The sequence below is a fragment of the Lepidochelys kempii genome, chromosome 7 (genome assembly GCF_965140265.1).
Source record: "Lepidochelys kempii isolate rLepKem1 chromosome 7, rLepKem1.hap2, whole genome shotgun sequence".
Taxonomy (NCBI): Eukaryota; Metazoa; Chordata; order Testudines; family Cheloniidae; genus Lepidochelys; species Lepidochelys kempii.
The window spans coordinates 107,189,847-107,215,625 of NC_133262.1; the positions used below are offsets into that span (position 1 = coordinate 107,189,847).

At 42.1% G+C, this 25,779-nt stretch overlaps 1 protein-coding gene across 8 annotated transcripts in view; it reads right to left on the minus strand.

The window, feature by feature from the left end:
- Positions 1-25,779, minus strand: part of LOC140914982 (transforming acidic coiled-coil-containing protein 2-like) — a 144,802-nt gene that overhangs the window by 112,928 nt on the left and 6,095 nt on the right. For all 8 annotated transcript variants that reach the window (XM_073354171.1, XM_073354175.1, XM_073354174.1 and 5 more), the window contains exon 3: positions 2,267-2,392. In XM_073354171.1, the coding sequence (XP_073210272.1) occupies positions 2,267-2,392 (126 nt within the window). The remainder of the gene's footprint in view (positions 1-2,266; positions 2,393-25,779) is intronic.

The window sequence follows — 25,779 nt, forward strand, 5'->3', positions numbered from 1 at the left end:
TCACAGTGAAGGGGCGGGGGCACCGGTTGGGTCCACGGGGCAGGGGCCCAATGAAAAGGTCCGGAGGGCCTGGGGTGGAGGGTGGGTGGGGCATGCCCTCTCGCAGGACCTGGTCGAGGTAGGCCCGAGCAGCAGGCGGTAAAGCAGCCCTCACCTCCTGAAGTACGAGCCAGGGAGTACGAGGTCTGGAGAGCCCCATGTGCCGAGCAAGCGTCAGGAGATCCAGCCAGTCTCCCCGGTTGTAGTCCAGGAGGTCTCCGACTCTGGTGACTTCTGCCAGGACCAACTTCTGGCGCACCGAGCGGGACTCCGCCACCTGCACACGGAGCTGGGGGTTGTGTAGCAGGGGTTCTGCGAGGAGATCTGCCCCCTCGGTGGCCACCACTGACCTGGTCCCCGAGAACAGTTTCCAGGTCCGGAGGAGGTTCTGGTAGAAGTCCGGCAGCCCGGAGAGGAAGACAGACATACCTCTGACTCGTGGGAGCTCATGAGGTTTGAAAGAAGCTAATAATGAACATACCACAGGAGATTGCTCTTCCTGAATGCTTTCTAAAATAACAGCTAGTTGGCACTGTAGATCTGTCTGATTGTCTCTGTAGGAGCACAAACTAAACATCCACCCAAAGGCAGCACAATTTAGATTGTGTTCAAAAGACCATTTGTAGATGCTGCTGAAACTGCTGGTGTAACCCTTTCTTATTCCTCTGCTGTCAGAAAGAAGTGCATAGCTTCAACTCATTAACAGTTCATTCTCTTTCTAACAGGCTCATCATTATGGCAGAAATTCAGAATCATAATGATGAGGACGCCTCCATTGGTGTAAACAGTAACCAATTACATTTATAAAAGAGCTATCAATGAAATCTGCATATTAATTAAAACCTTGCAGTGACAGCAGGAAGAAATCACTAACTTCTCATCCTTATCTCCCCAAAAACATATGCTAATTACCCTCAAGTTGTTAGGAAGCATTTTGTTTAACCTGAACAACAAGTCTACTGGCACCTTAAAGACTACAGACTAACACGGCTACCCCTCTAATACTTTGTTTAACCTGCCTCTTTTCAACCTCAGTTCTCCCTATTGTGAATTGAAGTAATATAATATTTGAAATAGCAGCAGGGGGAAAATAGGTTAAATTTTCAAAAGTGCCTAAGTGATTAAGGAGCCTAGCCCCTGGTCTACACTAAAGGCAAGGCAGCTTATGTTGACCTAACTATGTAAGTGTTTACAGTAAAATTTCACTCCTGCCGACGTAACACCCACTACATTGACTTAACTCCACCTCCACAAGGTGTAGAGCCAAGATCGATGTAGTTACGTCAATGCAGCATCAGTGCAGACACTACATGGCTTACATTGACTGTTGCTGCCTTTCAGAAGCTGTCCCACAATGCCCCACACTGAAAGGTCAATCAGTGCAAGCACTCCTGGTGAGGAGGTGCACTGCCAACACAAGGAGCAAAGCAAGAACACGCACAAGCGATGAAATTACTGCAGCGGTTGTATGCTGACGTAAGTCAGGTCGACTTAATTTTGTAGTGTAGGCATGCTCTTCGTCCCATTTTCAAAATTATTACGCAGTTAGAAGCCTACAACTCATTGGCTGTAGATTCCTTAAGGCCTAAGTCACTTTTGAAAATGACTTAGATGTTTAAGAAAATTTAACCCTAAAACTACATCTACTGTTGCAAGTTTAAAACATGAACTGCTATGCCTCAGACCTTCCTTCCTTGAAAACAATATTGGTAAGAGCAACAGTAATCTGCTCACATCACTAAAAAAGCAGCGTATAATAAAAACAGGAATTTCCAATCCACTGCAAATAACTAAATTTGTTAATATCAGCATCATTCCAGCAAAGAATCTGGCAAATTTAAATATTAGGAGGAAAGGTCTAAACATGAAGGGCCAACTCACCTTGTGCTGAGAAAAAGGTGTAAGTTAATAAAGATATAAATTGCATTTGCCTGTGCCACCAGCCTCTGCTGTGCCCCAGGGGATTTACTCCCCCGGGGATGGGATATGCCACCTTTCCTTGCAGATTCTGTCTGAGGGGGCAGCTTGAAATTCTGGCATAGATTCTACAGGAGCTTCAGTGACAGGCTGCCAAGAAGAGGCACTGAAACAGCATATCATTTGGCCACCCTAGACACACCCCATCCCAAAACCAGTGCCACTTATTTCTTAGCTAGTGCCCTCCATGACACAAGGAAGTTTACAGTTGCTTTTCATCCCCATGACTGTAATGAGTCCCTTACTGTACCTTGCTGCAGTCAGCTCAGCGGCACCCAGAGGAGCAGCATTTTCACAAGGCAGAGAATCAGCTAACAGTTGTTTGGAAGAATCAGTGGAAGAAGCCAATTTTATGGCATCACCTGGCACAAGAGAACTGTATAAAAAAGAAGAGAGATGGAAAAATGACACAGTTAGAGGTCTTTGTAGAATTACAATTGCTTTTAATCCCTACATCTGGAGACATTGTTTAGCATAGGTAGTCTATAGCAACCTTATGTATACGTTTCCATGTGCATTACCTAATGCAGGGAAAGAGCTTTTTTAAAAAATCACCTATGTGCATGGCTCAACCGTCTAGTCTTTGGGTGTGCACATGCCTGTTTGAAGTCAACAGAACTTTGGCCTACATAAAGACTGCCTCACTGTATAATAGTGAGGCAATGCCAGTTTTGCTTACAATGTTAAGAATGCATGGGAAAATAAACTGGTGTTTGACACTAGAAATGGCAAGATTTCCTTATGTTGAGATTCATAAGAATTTTTTTCAAGTCCTTACAATTGCGTCCCTTACTGAGCTAGTGTTTTCTTCTACTTTTCATTTCCTATAGTACTTATGGTCACATTCTGAAACCATTCATGTTGTGTAAACAGAGAACCCACAATAACTTCAGTGGAGTGTTCCTCAATTTACACTGATGCCAAGGAGAACAGAACTGACCCACTGTGCTGAACTAAATTTCAAAATGACAACCTACCACATTTGCCTGTTTTTGAAAGGTGTAATATTACTTTTATGCAACTATTGGTAGAAAGCTAGATGAACAAAGGTCCTCATTATCCCAGGTTAACATCACTTCAGGGATCAGCTCTTGGAAGGAAATGTTTTGCCAAGATGTTGTAGATTACAAAGTTTTCTAGTTCGGTTGATAGAGTGTCTTTGCCTTTATTGCCTTTATTGAAAAAGGGGGTATATCTTTTTATTAATAAAATGGAGCTTGACCTTGAGTGTCATCTCTGCAGCTGGTCATAGGCCATTTCTTAAATCTGTGTTTTACAATTTTTTAAAAACTGAGCCCCATCCAGAAAAGTGAAACCAGCTGCACCTCTGCTACAAGCCTGCTAAGTGCTGGGCTATTAAAGCACTAAACATCTTAATTTACATCTTTATGTCCCTCAGTTAGTTCTAGAGGTCCCATCCTTAAACATGCTTTGGAAAATGCGGGTGCAGAGCTTCTTAATATGATGATACTTCCTCTCCTTTCTTACATACTTTGATGTACAATAGTATAGTTAACATTGTTGACATTTAAACTATCATCATTGGTATCCATGTTAGCACCTATTGAAGTGAATGTTTCAGAGTAACAGCCGTGTTAGTCTGTATTCGCAAAAAGAAAAGGAGTACTTGTGGCACCTTAGAGACTAACCAATTTATTTGAGCATAAGCTTTCGTGAGCTACAGCTCACTTCATCGGATGCATACTGTGGAAAGTGTAGAAGATCTTATTATATACACACAAAAAGCATGAAAAAATACCTCCTCCCACCCCACTCTCCTGCTGGTAATAGCTTATCTAAAGTGATCACTCTCCTTACAATGTGTATGATAATCAAGTTGGGCCATTTCCAGCACAAATCCAGGTTTTCTCACCCCCCCCCGCCCCCCCCAACACAAACTCACTCACTTAATGTCATCAGACCTCAGAACCAGTATTTTAGGCTCTTTGGAAACTCAGGCCTATGTGTCTTCATTTGTTATACTTGCCTTACATTTTAAAGGTTTGCTTTGGCAATGGTAACAGGGCTTTGTTTATTTTTTAAATGAAAGCTGAACCTCTGGAGAACAACTGGGAGGTCTGTGTGTGGTCCCCCATCCAACCTCACCACCTCATCTTTTGCACAATCCCAAGGTGGAGCATCATCCCTTTTGGGAAACACTCCCTTCAAAGGGACTTTAAGTATTCACGAAGTGTGCAAGTTTAACTAATTAGCTCACCATTGTACACTGCTTTGTGGTATAAAAAGCTATGTAAGTGTTGAGTATTATTATAATTATTGACAACACAGTCACGAACAGTCTTCTGTAGATACACAGAAAAGTACAGCACAGGTCATGGCTCTGAAAACTTCCCAACCTTGCCATGCTGATGTACCTTCATCTGCCATAACCTGGAAGGACCAACTGTAGAAGTAAGAAGCAGATTACATTTCCATTCTCATTCAGTCATTTGCATCTCTTTGATTCTGACAACAACAGACACCTTTCCCCCTCGCAACAGGAGACCAAGAGTTTGTCTACAGTGGCCCTTTACAGCGCTGCAACTTTCTCCCTCAGGGGGTGTGAAAAAAATACCCCCGAGTGCTGCAAGTTTCAAGCTGGAAGCTGCGCTGGCAGCTATTCCCCTCGTGGAGGTGGGGTTTTTTAGAGAGAGCTCTCTCCCAGCGCTGTGCCGCAACTACGCAAGCCACATTAAAGGGCTGTCATGGCAGCGCTTTAACATTGCCGGTGAAGACGTGCCCCAAATCTTTTCACACAGGTCACAAACTGTACAACTTGAAACCCATTTTGAAACAGAAAAGATGGTAGTGAAGCAGTTTATTACTAAAGCCACTCTACTAGACACCGGCCTAATAATAGAGGGAACCCAAAAAAGTGTTCCATCTAGTTCCACAACAGAAATTATTTTAAATCAGAGCTATATTAGCCTAATACACGCCTTTCAGATTACCACCACCACCACAAGTCCCCCACAGTACTAAGAAGTCTTTCAGGACAACTTTATCTCAGCATAAACTCTGCATAGGGTGATCAGTAAGGCCTCTTTTCATTCTACTGACTGAGTTCTGGGTCGAGTGGAATCTATTAAAGAGATCTACTAAAAATTACTTCCAAATTCTCCTTATGGCTAGCATGACTGAAATATTTTTCAAAGGAAAAATACTTCACAGTTTAACAACCAGCTGCTTAATAACAGCTGCAAATAGCACACTATAAATTCAGTCAAAAGACCAAAGGACTCAGTTTGCAATCAGGTTTCAGAGGAACAGCCGTGTTAGTCTGTATTCGCAAAAAGAAAAGGAGTACTTGTGGCACCTTAGAGACTAACCAATTTATTTGAGCATGAGCTTTCGTGAGCTACAGCTCATTGGTTAGTCTCTAAGGTGCCACAAGTACTCCTTTTCAGTTTGCAATCAGTATGTCACCCGGCTAAGCCTTCTATCAACAAGTGTCCTTGGTCTCTCGTGTTTCACAGTTTTAATCTTAAGGTATCTGCTTGGCCTTGAGGAGATGCATTTCAAATCATTGCTAGGGAGGCACATACATAAAGTCACTAATGAGTCTCTCAGATGAAGTTTGCCCCACTTTCCTGATGTGCATTAAATATAAATGAATAGTGAATAATGGTATGCATATGTGATATTTCTTCTATTTGAGAGACTAAAGTCCTGCTTTAATTAAAAAAAAAAAAAGCAGCTGATTTTGACACGGGTAAAATTTTGTTTTTTAAATAGGTAAAAGCAAGGCTTAAGTGGTTTGCTGACACGTGACAATGAGTGCTAGCAGGGATGAGCTGACTCATCAGGGATGATTATAGCTTTGCTTACAAAATTAGGGCTAAATATTGTCTTGGATCCATGTACAGGTCTCCCATTGTTATCCACAGTATCTGTATCCTGAACCAGGGGTGCCCAACCTATGGCCCATGGGCTGCACGTGACCCACCAGAGCATTTCATAAGGTCTGCTTCAAGAAAATACACTAATGGATGATTCATAAGCATTTTGTCATCATGTTTACATCATTTTAGTTTATATAAGTGTGTAAATAGACAATACTGTACCTAGAAACAACCTATCTAAATACATATGAAACAAGCTGAACTTAAAATATGTCAACACAGGTGACTTTAAATCCTATTAAAATATGTAGAATCTGTTTGGCCCACACTAGGCTGTGCTTTGTTTTATGTGGCCCTCCTGTGTAATAAGGTTGGGCATCAATGCCCTAAACGACAATTTTACACTAAGGTTTTTGAAAATCTTGAAGTCAGGAGGTTATGGGGAGGAGGGGAGAGAATCCTCCAGGCTGATCAATACTTTCCCCTTTATTCCTTCCACTTCATGTTCTTTCAGTTCAGGAGGGTTGGCTACGGCGCCCTTTGCAGCCTGTCAATAAGAGGCTCAGGTTTTCTCTGATAAAACCAGTAAGTGTCCAAGTCCAGCTATCCTCCAGTTATCTGAATAACCCATTGCTGCCCTTAATATCATGCAGCCCTGTGTGACTGCCTGTTTTTCACATATGGTAGATCCAGCCCTGCTTGAAGTGATTAGGGAAAATACTGGAGAGTAACACAAAATACTTATAAAGGGAGGACTGAGCAGTGTTTGTGTTGTTGGCCCAGCATATTTTTAGAGAAGAGGCATAGGAAGAGAATGTTGTCTAATGGTTAGAACAGGGGCTGGGATACAAGACTCCCTGAGTTAATAGTAATACCATATATTTAAACCAGGACTGATATTAGGCCAATCAGTGTCTCTGAGCCCCAGCTTACCTGTGTACAAAATATGTGCAACAGTACTCACCAATGTACGAGGCTGTTGTGAGGGTTAATTATATAATTTATGTAAGTGTCTTGTTAGTATACCACATATTAGCAACATTTTATAATGGGAAGAGGTCCAGTAGCCCATCTAAGTTAGTCCGACTACTTGCCTAGATTGCTTAATGTTCCTTCTGTTTCAATAAGTGCTTGGCTCACTCCTTCTAGGATAGGTGCAGAGTTTTAGCTTCTCTTGCTTTCTTTGGACGTTTACTCCATAAATTAGTTTCCCTTGATGATATCAAATTGAACTGAGGGCAGAACAGTGAGATAAGCTGCTGTAATTACTCTGCACACTCCCAAATACTTTTATTCTTTAAAAAAAAGGAAAATTACACTCTGAGATTCCTATAAAGATTATTCAACAGGCTTAGGAGGGAACAGGCCATTCTGTGCTGGTGTCAGAAGGAGACAGTCAGGACTGGCTCTAGGCACCAGCAAAGCAAGCACATGCTTGGGGTGGCACATTTCCAGGGGCGGCATTCCAGCCATCCTTTTTTTTCAGGGCAGTTGCGCTCTTGGAGCCGCGCCACTTAGACGGGGCAAGGGCGCTGCGCCCCTGACCACAGCGGGAAGGGGAAGACCCAGCCCCGGGATGCTGAGCTGCCAGGGCCCAGCTGCCACCTGGGGACGAGAGGGCGAGTCCTGCCGGGCAGCCGGGGCTGCGCTGCCTTGTGCCACCCAGTATATTGGGGCTTCTCTGCGCGGCCGGGCGGGGGAGGTGGTAAAGCCCCTGCAGGCGCTGGGAGAAGGTGACATCACTCCCTCCGCTTCCAGCGCCGCCTGCGAGCCCCAGCCCCACCTGAGCGTGGGGCGGCAAATTTTTTGCTTGGGGCAGCAAAAAACCTAGAGCCAGCCCTGGAGACAGTATCTCACTCTGATAAACAAATCAAAAGTGCTGACTCAACAGCTGTGAAGGACAAATAACATTCTCCTTCCTCTATAATACCTCCTTCAAGGACACTTAGGAGAAGTCTCTTAAGTGTTACAGCAGAAGGACAACTGCTACTCAGGGTAGTTCTCCTTAGTATACTGAGTCAGGTTTTTGTAACCTAATGCGGAAGTGTAGAGCACAGCTTATATTTCCTAATTAACTAAAATGAAGCCAGTATAACTTTTAATTATCCAAAGTTTTAACAAATACACTGTCATTTAGAATAGCTAACAAATATTTACTGGTGCTTCAAATGTAACAGAAAAATCTCCCATCAGCTCCTGCATGCATCTCCCTTCACACAGGACTGGTAGTGCCTAAAAGCCTCAACCAGTTTGGGTCCCATTATGCTAGGTGCTGTAAAAACAGACAAGACATAACAGATGAATGGGACTAATAAGAGGTCAGGGTGAGGCAGGGCAGATGGAGGTGTTGGAATTATTAATAATGTTTGAAAATATTAATATTAATTTGGGAAAGTACCTAACACCAATTTAGCCATTTTTAAAGTTACATTCAAAGGCCAAAAGGTACTTTATGCAGTTGCGCTAAACATGCCCCCAAAGCCTAAATAATAAGCAATTTACTACATTCAAACAGTAACAAAACATTTATAAGCATTTGATTAAGACACTTACAAACAGGCTAAACCCAGGGATGCTTAGACCCATGTTGGCTGGCTCCAACATGGTCAGGCAGGTATTAGCAATGAACCCTTTAAGTGTTTACTTTTTTATGCGCTTTAATAAACAAGTGATGTTATTGCCAATTACTGACTTTAGCTAAAAACCAATTTGCTTATTCACCCTTATTTCCGGTCTTAATTCAGATAAAATTTACAACCTCCTTTCTTCCAAGGCCTTTCCTCCCCCTTCTTACTGTCCAACAGTTTTCCCATTTCACTTGGGTTCACACAGGCTTTAACACTGGTGTGTGGGTTGGGGAAGAGCTGTGCTGGCTTTTTTTAAGACAAATTTTCTCTCTTCGATTTAACCATCTGCAGTCATCTCTCTCGGTCAGAGGCCCTCTTTTTAGAAACTTCACCTTATCTCATTAGTTATTCTTTAAACCAAACATTCACCACACTTTTTTCCTTTTGGCTTTATCAAACTCATTATTTTTTAAGACCTTCCTTCTACAGTACTTGCTAGTCCAGGCTTTTCTTTACAATACAAATAAATTTCCTTAACTAAACTTAAGTTAACTAATTCTTTAATTTTATTCTTATCCTATACGGGTAACCAAATATAATATGTTGCTCCGACAAATATAACAATATCCTGGACAAATCTTACTGAGTTCAATACCTTGGGGTCCATTGTATTAAATATCCAGTTGTTTATGAGTTATTGTGAGATTGTATGTATCTTCTTTAGGAGAAGGGGGTATGCTAATATGATTCCTCCAGTTATCAGCCCTTTGAAGCCACCCCCTGGAGAGTTTCAGTTATACTAGTTCAAACTGAATTCTCTAGGGACTAACAAAGAAAGTGTTTTTGGATAAATAGCCTGGTTTTAAACAGGCTCAGGGGTTTTATTCCTATCCAGAAAATGCACTCCTTAGGGAAGGGTTGGAAGGACAGACACTGACCAGAGCCCATGTGGAGATGGGTGTGGGAGAGAAATTTCTGGTATACTTAGTAGAACACATATATTAAAAACCATAAAAGAACCTATATTTTTTTCTGTCGCATTTTTATCTTAAGGATAAAATATGCTTGCTTGGAAGAACTGTGTGATAACAGCGCTGTAACAATTACACCATGTCAGGTCTCCGAGGAGAGGAGAGAAGTGAAGCAGGCCTGCTTAGGCAGACTGTCTTTTGTTGGGAATAATACAGTGGAGAATTCTGGGAACTGTGCAGCCTGGAAATATCCCAGTCAGAAGGGACAGAGATGTGGGTCTCCACCCAAGAAACGCAACAGCTGGGGAGCCGGAAGTCTAGGAATAGGTGCCCTTGCTGAACCGCTAAGGAAAAGTACAGGTGCAGTTGCCCTAAACTGTGCCAGCTGTCCATAACATTTCTTCTCTAACTATTCTTTTCTCTACCATTCACCAGAAGCCATAATTCTTGCCAGGATACGAATACTGGCTTCTGTGGAAATAATTCTGATGTCACAAATTTATGAGGCCTTCATATGAGGAATAAGCAGCCAGAGCAGAGGAATTCTTCAGAAACAAAGATCCTCAACCAGAATGTGCATGGACCCTGTGTGAGTGTGCAGAAGAGAGTGGATAGGCAGCAAGAACCCTCTACCCAGCGCCTACAGCTCTGCACAGTGACTGGGCACAATTGCCATATGTGCAAGAACACAATTAGTGTCACCTGTAACATTAGCTATCCCAAAGGAAGTCAGGTGGTAGGAGAGACAAGCAGCAAAGTTGGCCTGGCTCAAAGGGCAGCACAAACTATAACTTCCAAATGGTTGGCATAGTAGCTGGACTCCTCAGAAGCTCTTTTAAAAAAGCCTGCCTGAAACACTAGGCTTCCTGAAATCCCTCCTGGGATACAGCTCCATGCTGCTTCCACCCAACATAGTGGCTTCAAGGCACAAGGAAATTGCCTCTGTGTGCAAAATATCCTTGGTGACAAAGAATGGAAGGAAGATAAATGCAACAGTTGTATTGAATAGAAGCTGAATTGTTTCTAAATATAATCTTCTCAAATGATTTTTCCTCAAGGGAGATCTCCATCTTCTAGAGAAAACCCCAACTCAACTTATGTTGCATTTTGCAGTCCCTGCCAGTAATCACAAAATACCACATACTAACTGGAAGACAATGGCATCACAGACTCAGCCAATCAGAGCACCCAATAGCAAAGAGTAATTTTCTGAAGCGTTACTTTTCTGGCAGTATTTATGGAAATGCTGACATGATAAAGAATTTCCCTCAGCAGGTAGTGATGTTAAGTCATAAATTACTTTAGGGCCTGGAATCCCTCTCAAATATTTATACTTAATTTACCCTATTAATGTGAAAAAACACAATCAATCATTAAGATAGAAGAGAAAGTCTAATTGTATGGAATGTTATATTAACATGATCAAATTAAAAACTACAATTTAAGGTGGCATATCATGGTCAGTATCTACGTATAGTTTAAAAAAGCCTGTAAAGTAAATGTACTGAAAGAGCATTATAGATTAAAATAATTTTTGCTATGCCCTCTGTAAACAGCAGTAAGAAGTTGCATGAAATATTACAAATATAAATGATTGCACAAGATGAATAAGCATAATGCATTTGCTACATTACTGCCACAATAACTCTCATTGTATTTCAGCTTTTTAGAAGGACAGAGTATTCTTAGTCACGCTGTGATGTAATTTTTATAGAATTTAAAAGTCTCCAATTTATGAATAGTAAACGTGAGTCAGAAGTTTCATTTTGCAATATAACTAACCCTTAAGTCTCCATTGAACTGCTAAACACACGCTGATACGAGAGTCTAAAAGGAATCCAACCACATTCTATGGCAATATCCACAAAATCCAAGTCTTTTCAGCTACTTTGCGATAATGATAGTTAATCCCCATCTAATTCAAGACTCTTAAAAAGCTCAGTACAGAGCTATATGAAAGACAACATTCCACTCAATATGAATATTGAAGACACGTTACTCTTCAAAAGTGAATGGAGAACAGCGTGGAAGCAGCAAAAAAAGTGTGACAGCTTTTATAAAGAGAAATAAAGAGTTTGCATGGCAGGACAGAAACAAACTACTTTTCATTTTTGATCCCCAAATGCTTTTTTTTTTAAGTTATTTTAAAAACCAACCCATATATAAGTTTAGTTGCATAACCATTTTTCTCAAACAATTCACACTTACCAGTGTCAAGAAATAATAGCCAGCTCTGCCATTCCAAATCATCCTCAGCTCAAAAATACAAAACAAAAACACGCCCACCAATTTAGCACAGATTCCTTTACCAGAACAATTTCTAAACTTCCATCCTTTCAGTCCAGACTTCAAAGTCAGACTTTAACAGGACGATTGACTTAACTATATCCACTGCTGAATCCACTGAAAGTAAAAACTTATCCCAGTCAGCCAAAGAAATATTCCAGAAATCTGTGTTTGGTGCTGCATTTCCAAAGTGCTTCTCTTCTGAATGGAAGGCTGTTTGAAAGTTGAAACACACAAAAGGCCAATGACTATAAAACTGGAGCCGTCTGACAAAGGCTCCTCCCATGAGGCTCCCCAAGGAAAGGCCAGTACTGTGTCTAACAAACATACAATTGCTCCAAAGGCATCTGATCCTGCTTTGGGTCAAAGGAATGCAGGGCTGCGTTACTGTGGCACGCCTCTGCATTTCTGGACATTTACACCATGCTTGAGAGGAAAGGACCTAATCGATCATTAAGCAAACTGCTCCTGAATTTGTAGGAATTTTGACCTTGCTCTTTCTTACACACACACACACACACACACACAGTAAGCCAGTGAGACTGACACGTGGTTTTCATTCTTTTCTCTTCAGTCTGTTACAAAGTTTCTTCCAAAACTTTTTGAGTCATGACAAGCTGATAGCTGTTTTAAGTTTTCACATTTTCCACTCTGTATGACACTAAAGACTTATACAAATTAAATGATTACAAAATAAACAACAATCCATGCAGCCAAGCCACACAACTGGATATTTAATTTTTAAAGACACTTCGCGGAACTCCGATTGTTGATGTTGGCAGAGTGTTTGGCCCAACTTTAAAGACGATCTTTCCAAAGTTCCAAGATGCAGGCAAGGTTCTGCCTAGTTTTACTAGCTATTATTGAAGCCTTACTTATTTAGAGTTGTAAACTTAAATCCAGACCCTTTAAGTGTGTTGTTAAATTCCAACTCCTAAAAACATATGCTATTGCCCTGTAGCACAATGAAACGGAAAGGGTTAGCTGTATCCCTAATTAATCCCTTCAATTCTCTATGGATGTAGGTCACCACAACATAAATATGTCCCTGTGAATATGGAATTATATCCTTATTTTCCATTGCTGTTTACTGCTCTGTGGCCTGGGTGTATATTCAAATTGCCAGCAACCAAGGAGTTAATCACCAGGCTATTTTGTATGTAAGTCTAGTTCATATAATAGAAGATTTAATAGAATCACTGCTCACCAAATGTTGTGTCCAGGTATTTGATATAAATGCTTAACTATAGAGGTTCAATTCAGCAAAGTTAAGAGTCTGCCTGGCTATGGCTGTAGAAGCCTGCAGACTCCCACAGTTCAATTGTGGTGCAGACTAATCCTTATTCAGGTGACAAAACTGGCTTATTTCCTCAGCTTCAGAACTTGATCTCTCAGAACTTTGTCCAGCTCTTGGTCTTGCACAGAGCTTAACAGTACCGTACGCCTCCTATTTATGCTCATATGTCTCAAGATGGCTAACAGTAATGATGTCAGCTGGACCTCTCGGAGCATATAGAAAAGTCACTAATATTTTCATTAATTCTGACTTGCTTTTTTGCCCAACCATGTTCACAACCCTCCTTATTCAATTTTCCCATAAAGCATTTGCCAAACAAGTGGCAGTAAATTAAGAAAAAGCAAAATCATTAAGAAAAAGGGTTAACCTTGACAAATAAATTGGTTTGCTACAGATAGCCCACTCAGCTCCAGAACTGAGAATCAGCATCAGTACTGACAGCAAGAACTGAGATCCGGAGAGAGGTAATATTACAAGCAGCTGCTAGAGAGGATGATTCTCTCTCACCTCCCTTCTCCCCCTCCCCAAACCTGAGCTGCAGGAAACCAGGAATGGAAAAAGAAGAGTTAATGGGATTTTCCTGGTGCAGGTAGAGGCTCCCAGCTATCCTCTGGTGCATGGGGAGTCAAGAGGGGGAGAAAAATACCAATTCCACTTTCATCTGGAATCCATTTTAAAAATAGCTTTTGCAGGTACACTAGCTCTAGAGGACAGAAGAAAAAAAGTGAAGAGACTGAGTTGCATTAAAGGCTCCTCTCTCCCAACAACCCTTAATCCTGGCAAACATCCATAGCCAAAGCTTATCCCAGATCTTGCTGATAGGGCCAGTTTTAGCATTTTTTACCAGGACTGAAACACATGTTGCCACCAACTCCCTGCCACCAAAAATATTACTGACTCAAGTCCTAGCTTTCCAACCACTGAAAAAAATAAACAGTTGACTGACTTGAACACTATGCTCACACCCAACTCTGAATTAATGTGAATGAACAACACAGTCTCAGACTACATAAATAAACTGGGTAACCATGGGGAGAGGATCATGAGATGACTTTTTAGCTTAATTAATCCGTCCCCTCCCTGTTTATTCACTCATCTCTTATCGCATCTCTAATCACAACCCCTTCATTCATCCAGTGCCATTAAACTCGACACCCCCAACCCCCTTCCATTGGCTGCTTCTCCAGCAATTTATTCAATTTCTTCCCCAGTGCTCCTCCTGGTGGACATGGAGTTGTTACATAATAATCCAAGAACACTGATCATTTCATGGATACTGTATGAATCATTTTATGGATACCCTGATTAGTAAAATGAAGTTACTGTACAGTGTGTTATTAGACATCCCTGTATGACCATACTGATCTAGCTTAGCAGGGGACTGATGGAAAATGACCAGGGAAGGAATAAGCAACCTCCCAATAAACTGTTTGGGGCAACTACAGGACATCAGCCTGCATCCAGGTTCCAACCAGAAGTTACACAGCTGTTTTCGTAGGAGTCTAGGGATCAGAGGGATATTAAACAGTTAAAAGGACTCTCCAGAGAGAGCGTGTTGAGTGTGCTCTTCCTGATGAGAGGGACTGACCTGGACAACAGAAACACAGGTCCTGCCAGGGTAGCTGAAAGAAGTTGGTGTCTTTCCCCAGCTTCCGGGGAATGGTAAGACTTAGGGAAGGACCAGCAAGCATATAGGGTGTTTATTGTGTTAAGATCAGTTTTTCTCTTAAACGCTTTGGTTCTAAATAATGTAATACTTGGTTTTAATAGTCTTACACTATGAACCACTGGGCAAAGCTGCTGGAGAGAAGAGAACTGCAGTGCTGAATTTAAGTCAGGCCTGCTGAGGTGATTACAGTTAGTACCCGAGGTCTGCAGCCTAAGGCCCCGTCTGAGAATGGGAGAATCATGTGATTCCACACCCAACAAAAGCGATGGCTCAAGGCCCAGGACCTGAGTGAGAGCGCTCTCCACGAAGCCTTGAGGAGTCAGAGATGGAGTCAGCCCTTATGCATGAGGTATCCTCCCTCAAGTGAGCCTCAAGGCCAGTACACCTCTTCACCTTCACATCACGTCTCACCAAAAAAACCCCAAATATTTGCTGGGACACCTACAAGAAATTAGACAAACTGGGGATCATTGATATTTATAGGGGAAAAGCCCAAGAAGGGTTTGTATGTTTTCATCCCTTTTCCGCAGCCTTCATTTATTAAATGGCTTAGATTTAGCTCTCTTCTGACTAGAGACTGTGTTTTATGTTTGGACAGTGCATAGCATTTTGTGTGTACTATAACACGCCCAACAGAAGTGATGGCTCAAGGCCCAGATCATTATTATCGTAACAACAGTTTACATGGGGGGGGGGGTGTTTGTAGGAGGGTAGAGGGGTCTTTAAATCCTGACCCCTTATCCCCCAGCTGCAAAAGCAGATCCCACTGCTGGAGAATTGGGAGGCAGCTTGTTCTGTGTGCATTCTGATGAGTTTTAGAACTTCGGTCCCAATCCCGCAATCAACAGTATTCATTTGGGCTCCATGGAGGCACAGCACATGTGGTACATTACAGGATTGGGGCCAAACACAACCTGTTGCAAATATTCTCCTTTGAGAGATAGGAAAGTTTATCATTAGCCCCTACCAAGGGGTGAGACTCCTTGTAGCCTGGGTGGTGCACTGCACTCAGAACCCCCCCTACCCCCGAAGTTTTCAATAAATTACCAGACTTAGGTTGGTTCAAAAACCCACACGCCCATCATGGGGTATGACTTATTCAGTTTTCTAGGAAGGGTGACTTACTTTGTTAGTTGCCCCGAAACACCCATCTTTGGGTCCCTGTAAAAGTCGTGCTCAGCTCTGCATCCCGGTTCAGGAGACACGCCTCCCAACCCCCTTCCTGGGGCTGGAATAATGCTTCCAATTCTCTCTCTCTCAAAACAGGAGTCCCCCAGCTCTCCTCCTTGGAGCCACGTCATGAGTTAACCAGTCTCCCTGTCTCTCGTTGAACCAGAGTCAGTTTCCCCACCCCCCTCAGCTCTTCTCCTAGAACAGGGTATATATACATCAATGAAACAGTCATTCTGTCTCTTCTTCTGTCAGGAGCCCCAGCCCTCTTGCTGAAGCCAGGTAATTCGGGCAGTTATTACCTCTCCATAGACATATCAGCTCTCCTCCGTGGGGCTGGGTGATAATGTAGGGCCTGAGCCAGGTTCTCCCTCAGCTGGCCCATTTTCCCTTTATTAATCCTCAGGCTAGGAGGATCCACCAGGCAGGATTCTGCTACTGGTGCCTGCGCTGCTATGAGGGAGGAGACCATTGGGTCCCCTACTCCCAGCTCACTCCCAATTGGTTGGGTGGGAGGGGAGCCTTGCCTCCACCCTCTCTCCAAGGCTCCTGGCCCCAGGGCCCTTAAAGATACAGTGATGGGATTTTCTCTCAAGCAATAATTATTCCTGGGACCACTTCCTCCCTCTCTCTCAAAATATTGTCCCTTTCAAACCTTAAAGGGTCAAGCCATGTGACAGGTGGGCTGACTACTAGCAACCACTACCTTTAAGAGGGCAGACTACCTATTTTAGTCCTATCACAGTCCTATTTTACAAATATGGAAACTGAGGCACAGAGAGCTTAAAGGCCAACACTTTCAACCTGGGTGTCTGAAGTTAAGCACCACGTCTTTAATTCTGGATTCAAATGCCTAACTTTGGGTGTCCACATTTGAAAACTCTGCACTATGTGACATGACAAAAGCCACAGAGGGAGTCACTATCAGAGCAGGGATTTGTCCCATTTAATCCATGAGACCATGCTACTAAAGCTGCCCCTCCCTGTGGTTAGAAGAGCTGCCTCAGTGCAGGCAGCTAGTGGTGGCCCTCGCTAGCTAGCGGTAGCCGGGCCAGCACCGGCCTCTTCAGCTGTGAACTTAATCTGAGGTTTTTCAACACACTATGGCAGTATTGCCAGTCTCATGTTTTCAAAAAACTCACGAGTGAGACCTCAAAATGTTCCCTTCCCCCCAAATAAAAATGCGGTCTATGCCCCTCTTTACTGGGTACATAATACAAACACCCACAGACCTTTTCTGCAGAATGGAACCTTATATTTACACTGTTTCCTGCACATGAATACAACCTCATGAGAACTATTTGTGGTGGCTGAACGTTAGAGCTGTGCAAATCTCAGCAGTTTTGTTTCTTAAGACTTTGAGAGAACCTCTCTTTCAAGTTAAGTTTTGCATAGGGGTTTGAACCTCCAGAATATCACTGTGTTTCAGGTTTGAGCAAACCATATTCAAATTTGGAACCATCAAATTTTTCCTGGTCTGGGGTCAGAATGATGGGAAACCAAAGACTTTTGCACAGTTTCCAGTTGAAAACAAAAACTGGCCCAAGCTGTCTTGAAAATCAGCCCAAGTTTGCTGAAAGTTTTGTAAAACTCAGTGATCAATCCCTTTGGCAAACCCCGCTGTTATTTGTGAAAACAAGCAAACAAGGAAGCAAACAAACAACTAGAGGGACTTTGTGGAGAGGAACCCTACTGCAGAAGTTTCACACATCACTGTAGCATTTTCAAAAAATTTAATCAAATAATTACATAAATTATTGTAAAGGGCCACAATAATCAGTTTCGCAAAAAGAAAAGGAGTACTTGTGGCACCTTAGAGACTAACCAATTTATTTGAGCATAAGCTTTCGTGAGCTACAGCTATGCTCAAATAAATTGGTTAGTCTCTAAGGTGCCACAAGTACTCCTTTTCTTTTTGCGAATACAGACTAACATGGCTGTTACTCTGAAACCAGTAATCAGTTTAATATTTTGCGTGAATGAGAGGAGGAATGAAGCAATCAAAGTGAGTTAATACCAATCTGCTTTGAAACAGACAAATCATAAAACTACCCTAATTGTTAGAAAATGACCAATTGTATGCACACTTGGGAAGACAGGACTAGAAGTGATTGAGTCCAGTCCCCTGCTATGGCAGGCAAGCCTGTGTATAATCAATTTTTCCTTCCCTTTGAAAAACAAATCCAGTTTTCAGTGAGTGCTGAGTTATTCTTAGCTTTGATGCTTCTATCAGCAAGAAGTGAATAACAATGTTATCATAATAACAAATTCCAAAGGCTTCACGTAAGTTCATAAAATCAGAAGGGTTTTACAGATTACATTGTTTTATCTTTCATTAGCCAAGTTAGCTGTGAAAAACAATGGAGTTCAAAGAAGTAAAAGCTGGTTGGTGACCTTCAGGTGCCTTCAAACAGGAGCATAAAAGCAAGCATGTTGGGCTCAGTAAGTGTATAGAGCACATCATCTACAGAACAGGAACCTATACTTTCTAGGAACACTGGTCACAGATTGAATCTCTCCACAACATCAGAATAAATGAGTGCATGTCTGGATAAAAAAGTGGCTAGTTATGGGCCAGATTGGCAACCAGTTTAGGTCCTGTCCAATTTACAGATATCCTACCTCCTTCGTTTGCTACTGTGGCAGTTGAGAGAATCTGAAGGGCTCGAGCAAAGAGCTTCCCAGTTTAAACACGAATGGAATGTTAGGCAGGGTGTACCCGGTAAAGAACACTTGATTCTGCAATGCATTCCCCAGCGGGTCATTAAGGTGTGTCTACACTTCAGTAAAAAACTCACTGCCCCGATTCTCAGAGCCCTGGTCATCTGACTCCGGCTTGTGGAGCTAAAAATTGCAGTGTGGACATCTAGACTCAGGCTGGAGCCTGGGCTTTGATACCCACTCCCCTCACAAGGTTTCAGAGCCTGAACTCCAGGCCAACCCCGGATAGCTACACTGCAGTATTCAGCCCTGGAGCCCGAGCCCCGCAAGCCTGTGTCAGCTGACACAGGCCAGCTATGGCCGTGTCACAGGTCTTTTATTGCAGCATAGATATGCCTTTAGAGGCCAAGTGCCACGTTTTCTGTTGGTATCACTGCACTGGAGCAGAGAATCTGGCCTAATGTGTGTTGACTTTCAGACTATGCTGTGAAGACCTACCTATTTTTCCAGGCCCTCTCCACTGGGATTTATCAGGTGGTGGTGAAGGGAAATGAAAGAATTTAAAGTAGAACCATTCTAGAGACCAGAGTCTTACTGAACTCTATGATTCTTTACTGAAAGAAGATCAGGACTGAAGGGGGTCTGATGGAGACAGTCTAATGGATGGCCTTCAAAGAAAGGGAGGAGGTGAGATCAAGCTTATAAAAGAGGAGACCGCCCCGATATGTTTGAAACACCTTCAGGGATTAGCCGTTCACTAAATTAGGTCCTGATCTTGGAGGGCACTCAGCATCTTCCGGGAGTGTATCCTTAGAGAGTTAACAGCAAAGACGCCTTCGACTGTAGTGGCTAAAGTCTCCACTATACACTCGGTGCAGAGGTTTTTCAAAGTTGAACTACAAGAATAATCCAGTATGTTACTGGTCACAGCAACTGTAAATATACTGACTAAAACCAAATCTATACAAGGAAGGATGGTCCAGTGGTTAGAGCATTAACCAGGACTGAGTTAGATTCCCGCTCTGTCACAAATATCCTGTGTGACCTTCGAAGTCACTTAGGGTATCTCTGCACTGCAGTTGGTTGTTCTACTCCATGGGAGAGGTTTACTACAGCTTTTCCAGGAAGTAAAAAGCAGTAGCGGGCGATTACCCCTGAGACTGTATCAACTCCTACAAGTTCCACCCCATAGGGAGGTTTGCATATGCTGGGTCAGGCTGGGTTTTCTTGGTATAAAAGGATGAGCTTGAATTGATTTATGGGCTTCTTTCAGATCCAGCAAACTGACAGGATCTTCTGTCCAAGGCGAGGGGAGGGGGCATCCCTTGTGGCGGGGATGGAAAGACTTCAGCCTACTCGGGCCTCATGAGACTGATGGGTGACTCCTGGTATGTTTGGTGCATGTTTAAAGCTGTTTATTAGGTTTTCTCTGGCATGCTTTTACCTTAAGAATAAATGTTCTTGCTTAGAAAGAGCTGTGTGGTAACTTGTAACTGCTGGCAATACACTGTTCGTAGTCCTTGCACAGAAAGCAATACACTGGTAGACTGACTTCCTGGGGATATCACAGTGTAAGACAGAGCTGTACAGCCTCAAAACCCCTGGTCAGGAGGGAACAGGACAAAGGCCTCTGCCCAGAGACAGGTGATGGCTAGAGACCTAAGACCTGACTGGGCACTCCTGGAGTGGACCCTGGAGGGGCAAAACGGGTTCAATTACCTTGAAACTGTGACAATAAGTACGTAACACAGACAGACTGATCCAGAACTTTTCATGCAGGTATACAGCACCAGCAGCAAGCACTACCTGAATGCTAAAGCTTAGCTAATTTTGCATAACTCCCAGATGCTATGAACTCGGCACACTTTGGCTTCCAAGCTCCTAGGACAATACATATTTTGTAAACCGAAAGCCTATCATTATATCAACATGCAGGTTACAAGTCATGCTAATTGAAAATTATCTGATGTCACATTCAAATTGCCATGATTATAGTGCTTAGTCCAAAGTGCCAGGTGAGAATGATTACATACTGCCTACACAGGATTTGCTTCTCCAAGTACCACACAGCCTGTTGAGTGTATCTGCATGCATGATAAGGTAGGCTGACGCACAGAGGCAAACACAAATTTGAGTCAACTCTAAGCATTCACTTACCCTTGAAATTACAAGTGTACTGTCAATTGTGGTCACTGATATTTAGATATGGGCATTGAGCCATTTGCCTGGCCAAATCTATACACCCAACTCATTTGACTCTCATTCTGAACATAACAATACATATGCTTGACCTTTTCCATACAAAACAGTGTCCCACCCATAGGAATTGCCAGGAAGGATAGAGAATATGACCTTGGTTCAGAGTCAGGAACAGAGAAAGGAAAGAGAAGGAGGGAGTAGTTGCAGAGCATAATCAGAGTGAAAATGAAAAGCAAAGGGAGGGGGAAACATTGGGAAAAATGGATCTTAGAACATCTCTGAAGAGGAGTCTTTGTTGGGGGGCATCAACAAGATGTAAGTGTGCCAAGATGCAGAAAAAACTGGAACGAATCCACAACCCAAAGTCACAGAGAAAATGACTGTGTCTATAACTGCTTTTCTTTGAATTGCCCACCACAGGGCTCAGGGCTGGGACTAATCCCACTTTACATATTCCATTAGTAACAGGGAAAATAGACCTAATTGCAAGGTGTCCAAATTTGCAAAGAGAGTACAAAGAGAGCAGCGATAGCTGACATATGGAGAATTGCAAGGTTGAAACATGCATTTGGGGAGAACTAACAAGAACATAAAAGAATCAAAAGTGTTTTAGATAAATGAGAAAGAAAGAAAAGAAGAAGGAAATTAAGAAGTCAGGGTGTCTTGACTACTCATACATTGAAAATATCACAAAGCAATCACTGCATTTCCTTAACAGAATGTTTACATTTTATTAAACAGAAATAATGTTTCTCTAGAGGCATTAAGGGACCTTTTAACTTTAAAAGCATATGCAGTATCCAAGTCAATTTCAGTACCTATTTTAAGAGTATAATTCTCAAAAATATACTTGAGTGTAATTGCAAAATAGCAAGGTCCACCTGCAGCTGGCAGGGGATGGATTAGTAAATAAATAGTTAGTTCTTTGCTTTCATGCACTTATCTCCTTTAGTTCATAAACAGATTAATTGAGGTAAAATGTTTAACCAGAATACTATGATGGGTCTGGTTCTCCATTACTCTGCACTTGACCCAATGTAGGGATATCATGGGAGTTATATTTGGGTAAGGACTACAGGACCAGTTCCCTTGTGATTAGAAACGTAACACTTTACTAATGGCTATTCCTATGAGGTAGAATGAGATTGATGGACTGGAAAACAGAGAGAAAGAATATGGATGCTGGAGTGCCAGGAAGAAAGGCAAATAGACAAAAAATGTCTGATGAAATCAGATACTCTTTGTTTTATGTGAAAGTCAGCTTCAGCTATTTTTTGTTCTCTGTGTTGTAATCCTGAGATGAATGCAATATCTGAAGAAGGTAAAAAATACAAAATAGTGAATTCTGCAGTGGGGAACGGAGCGGTGGGGGGCAAGGGGGCGTTGCATAATCACAGTTTAGATACAAAATTAATTTTAACACAATGATTCTGTTTTCAAACACCACAGGACTCAAATAGGCATAACGTTCCAGCAATCAGAACCTACTTGAGTGCACAATCTGAGAAAGAGCTATGCATTCCATACCTCTCTCAGAAAGACTGTTAAAATATTTAATACTCTATTTACTATGCAGGGGGGAAAAAGATCAAGTCAGTATTTACTAAGGAGTCAACATTCTTTTCAGACAGCTTACTAATCTTGCCAATTTCCAACTGCAAAAATAGTGCATGAAAGAAAATTAAAAAAACATGTCTAGGCCAATTTTACTTATAGGATTACTGTCTGGCCTACGTAAATAGAATAAAGAGGGTTTTTCAACTTACCCTGCTCTGACAGAGTGCTGTGATTTATTTGGCATGTAACAATATTGTCAAGCTTTATAAATGACATAGCTTAATACAGGTATAAAAGAGAACGAAAACCAATGTAAATATTGGAGGGAACAGGGTCTGCACCATTATGGCATGAGCTTCAATAGGCATCGGGTGCAATTTTCAAAAGCACCTAAGAGATTGAGAGTAGGGCTGGCTAGAAAACAAAAATTTCATTTTGCAAAAAATGTTGAGGTTTTGACGTGTCTTTTCATTCTGATGTGTAACGAAAACAAGAAGAAAGAGACACCCACCCCAGAATAGCCAATAGCCCTGCGGTGTGGGAGACCCAAGTTCAAGTCCTTGCTCTGGTTCCTTCCTTGCCTCCCTCACCCCACAAGAAATTCATTCTGCTACCCGAGAAATCTTCCTGACACAAATTTCAGTTTCAAAAATGAATTAGCATATTCGGACAAAAAACAAGCCAAACATTTTCTCGAAAAATTCCCAACCAGCTCTATTTAGGAGTACAAGTACCACTGCATAATGCCTTCCAGAACTCCCAAGGCACTCAAGGGCAGCAGAATTCAAGAGAAAGAATTGCAGCACACACTATCGTTCACCACAAGCCAGCTCTGCTGCCTGGTTCAGGGGGAGGCTATAGCTTCATCTTTGGGGTAACTGCGCTCAGCGGAGATTGTGCAATCATATCTGCAGTTGTGGCCAGCTTCGTGGCTCTTTACACCCTTCCCCCCATTGCATACCTACACAATCTAGCCCCAGCTTCGTAAACTGAGCATCTCTAACCCTCTGAACTGTCTGGAAGTCCACTAATAAATTGGATACTTTGCCAAATCAACTAATCTATTCCTAGCACCTAAAAGCAGCACATCTGGGAACGACATCACAGCATTTAATCATTAAACCTCCCAGGGTACTTTTTCAAGATTGGATATTTGTTCTGGTGTCCCAGCCAAATTCCCATATAGTTACAGAAATGTATCTAAAAATGCCCATACCACTTTTCAATTGGATATAGAATTTTCTTCATATCTTGTTCTAAATGGCTGTGGTGCACTGCTCAATAACTCCTCTGCATATCAGTGGTAGGTGCAATGATTTCTAAGTATATATAGGCCTATGTTATTCCGTTGCACTTGTACAGGAAGTGCCTTTGTATAGGGAACCTCTTCCCTCAGCATACCTATGCAGCAACAAGAGCACAGGATGCTATTCTGGTACTCTCTTGAGCAAAAAAAAAGGCCTCATCTAATGAAAGTGCTATCACTCCATAGTGCTGAGGATTTGTGGTCTGCAGTTTGGGGGCATGTTCAGGCCTTTTCTACGTATATCTCCTTTTCTTCCCCAGTAAAGAACACGCAGGAGGAAAGTAGAGGGTGATGGAGTAGCCATCTGCTAAGCACGAAGTGATTCCAACCCCATGCATTCCAAACTCGGAATCCAGGCCCTCCAAAATCATGGGACTGGCTTGGGATTTTGAAAATAATAAAATTTGGGTTATTTTTGTTTGGCTCCTGGTTTTTGAGCCTTTGGAGTGATATTATTGAGCTATTCTCTGCAGCCACAAGGCAGGAAATTAACTTTTTTTCCCTTCCATTTAATCATCACGAGACTCCAGGAGCTGGGGCTTTAAAATAAACCCACAAATGTTATGAGACTTCCAAACAATGGCAAGAGTTGGCAATACAGCAGGAGCCAGTAAAAGAAGTTTGCTGCCCCTGGAGAAGAGGAAAGAGAGGATAGTTTCCCTCTCCTTAAGCGTCTGTAGTCACCAACAGCTTGGTCTGCATCAGAGACCTGCCAACACAACCCTCCTGTTTCTACTAGTAGCACTTTGCTCCACTTTCCCCCAGAAGCACAAGAATTTCTGGCATAACCCACTCTCCTGAAAATAATCACGCCAACCCATGGTGGATATTAGAGAGGAAGGCACTGGGGCTGGAATATCCCCTTTACCCAGGCAAGGTCTCAGCATAGGTTGGGACTCTTCCTGGTTGTTATAGGGGCACTGTTTGGATCTCCCACTTGTACTACCACCACAGAAGCAACCACCTAGCCCCTGCCCGAACCAGAAAGTAGAGGAAGGTCCTGAAAATTAAGAATTCCATCTTCTAAGAAGGTGCTTAAATAAACAACAATAATTTAGGCCCCTTCTACCTAACACAACTGAAGTTTCACTATAAGTTATCTTGGAATTGACGAGGGTTGAAAACCACCCCTTACGTAACACAAGACACACCAATTTCCTTTTCCTAACAAAACACCTATTTCCACTCAAATACCCTGGTTTGGGATTTTTCATGACTAGAATCTCCTCTGCCCCTACCGCAGATAAACATCGCAGGCCCAAATTCATGTGCCATTTTCTCATGTCTGCAAACTTTACCCTGGATATTTACTATAGCAAAGGGATAAACGGATACCACTTTTTTGAGGCAGAAGATCCTGAGACGGGGATATATGGGACAGAGTACGAAATTAAACAAAGAACGTTTTAGGCTGCATATCTGGAAATATTTGCTAAGAATGAGACCCACTGGATTGTAGAACAATCTGCCAAGGAATATAAAGGAAGCCCCTGTTCCTGAGTTATCTAAAAATGGACTGGTCAATACACTAAAACAACAGGGGATAAACTAGCTGGCTCAATAGATGTTTTCTAGCTCTCTTTTTTAATAATTGCATATTCTTATGAGAAACAAGACTAAACAAAGGCAGGGTCTCCTCTTTACCTTTGGAAGTCCTTGTTCTGTGAAATCTACACTCACACAGATTTCAAATTGCTCGGCACACAGTATAGCACATGCACTGACAGTCATATAGATATAAAAGTTACATTTGTGCTTACAGAAGTAGCAGCTGCTTGTTGGTACAAAATACTCATACTGGAAAAACAGGTGACAATGAATTCAAGCATATGCAAGTATTAAGCAAATAACTTATGAATTGCCAACAGCTGTTCCAAAGACCTCACCCTGTTTGCCACAGGTATTAATTTAAAGAATGATACCCACCCTAATTTAAACACATACACACACTCTTTCTTGGCTTCTGAGCTATTTTAGACCAGGCAGACAGTTGGTATGGTAAATTTGAAAATGACTATACTATGCATCCTCCATCCTTTTTAAAAAAAGACACACGCACAGGAAAACAAGCTCAAGAGAGAGATTATGAAACTTGGGATCTAATTTTATCCTATCAGTTTATAAACAGATTTCTAAGGAGACCAAAAGAAAATAAATTTTGTTATTAAACCTTATCATAATTTGATGGCTTTTTAAGTGTATATTTTGTTCAGAAAAGTATGCTGTATTGAGCTTCTG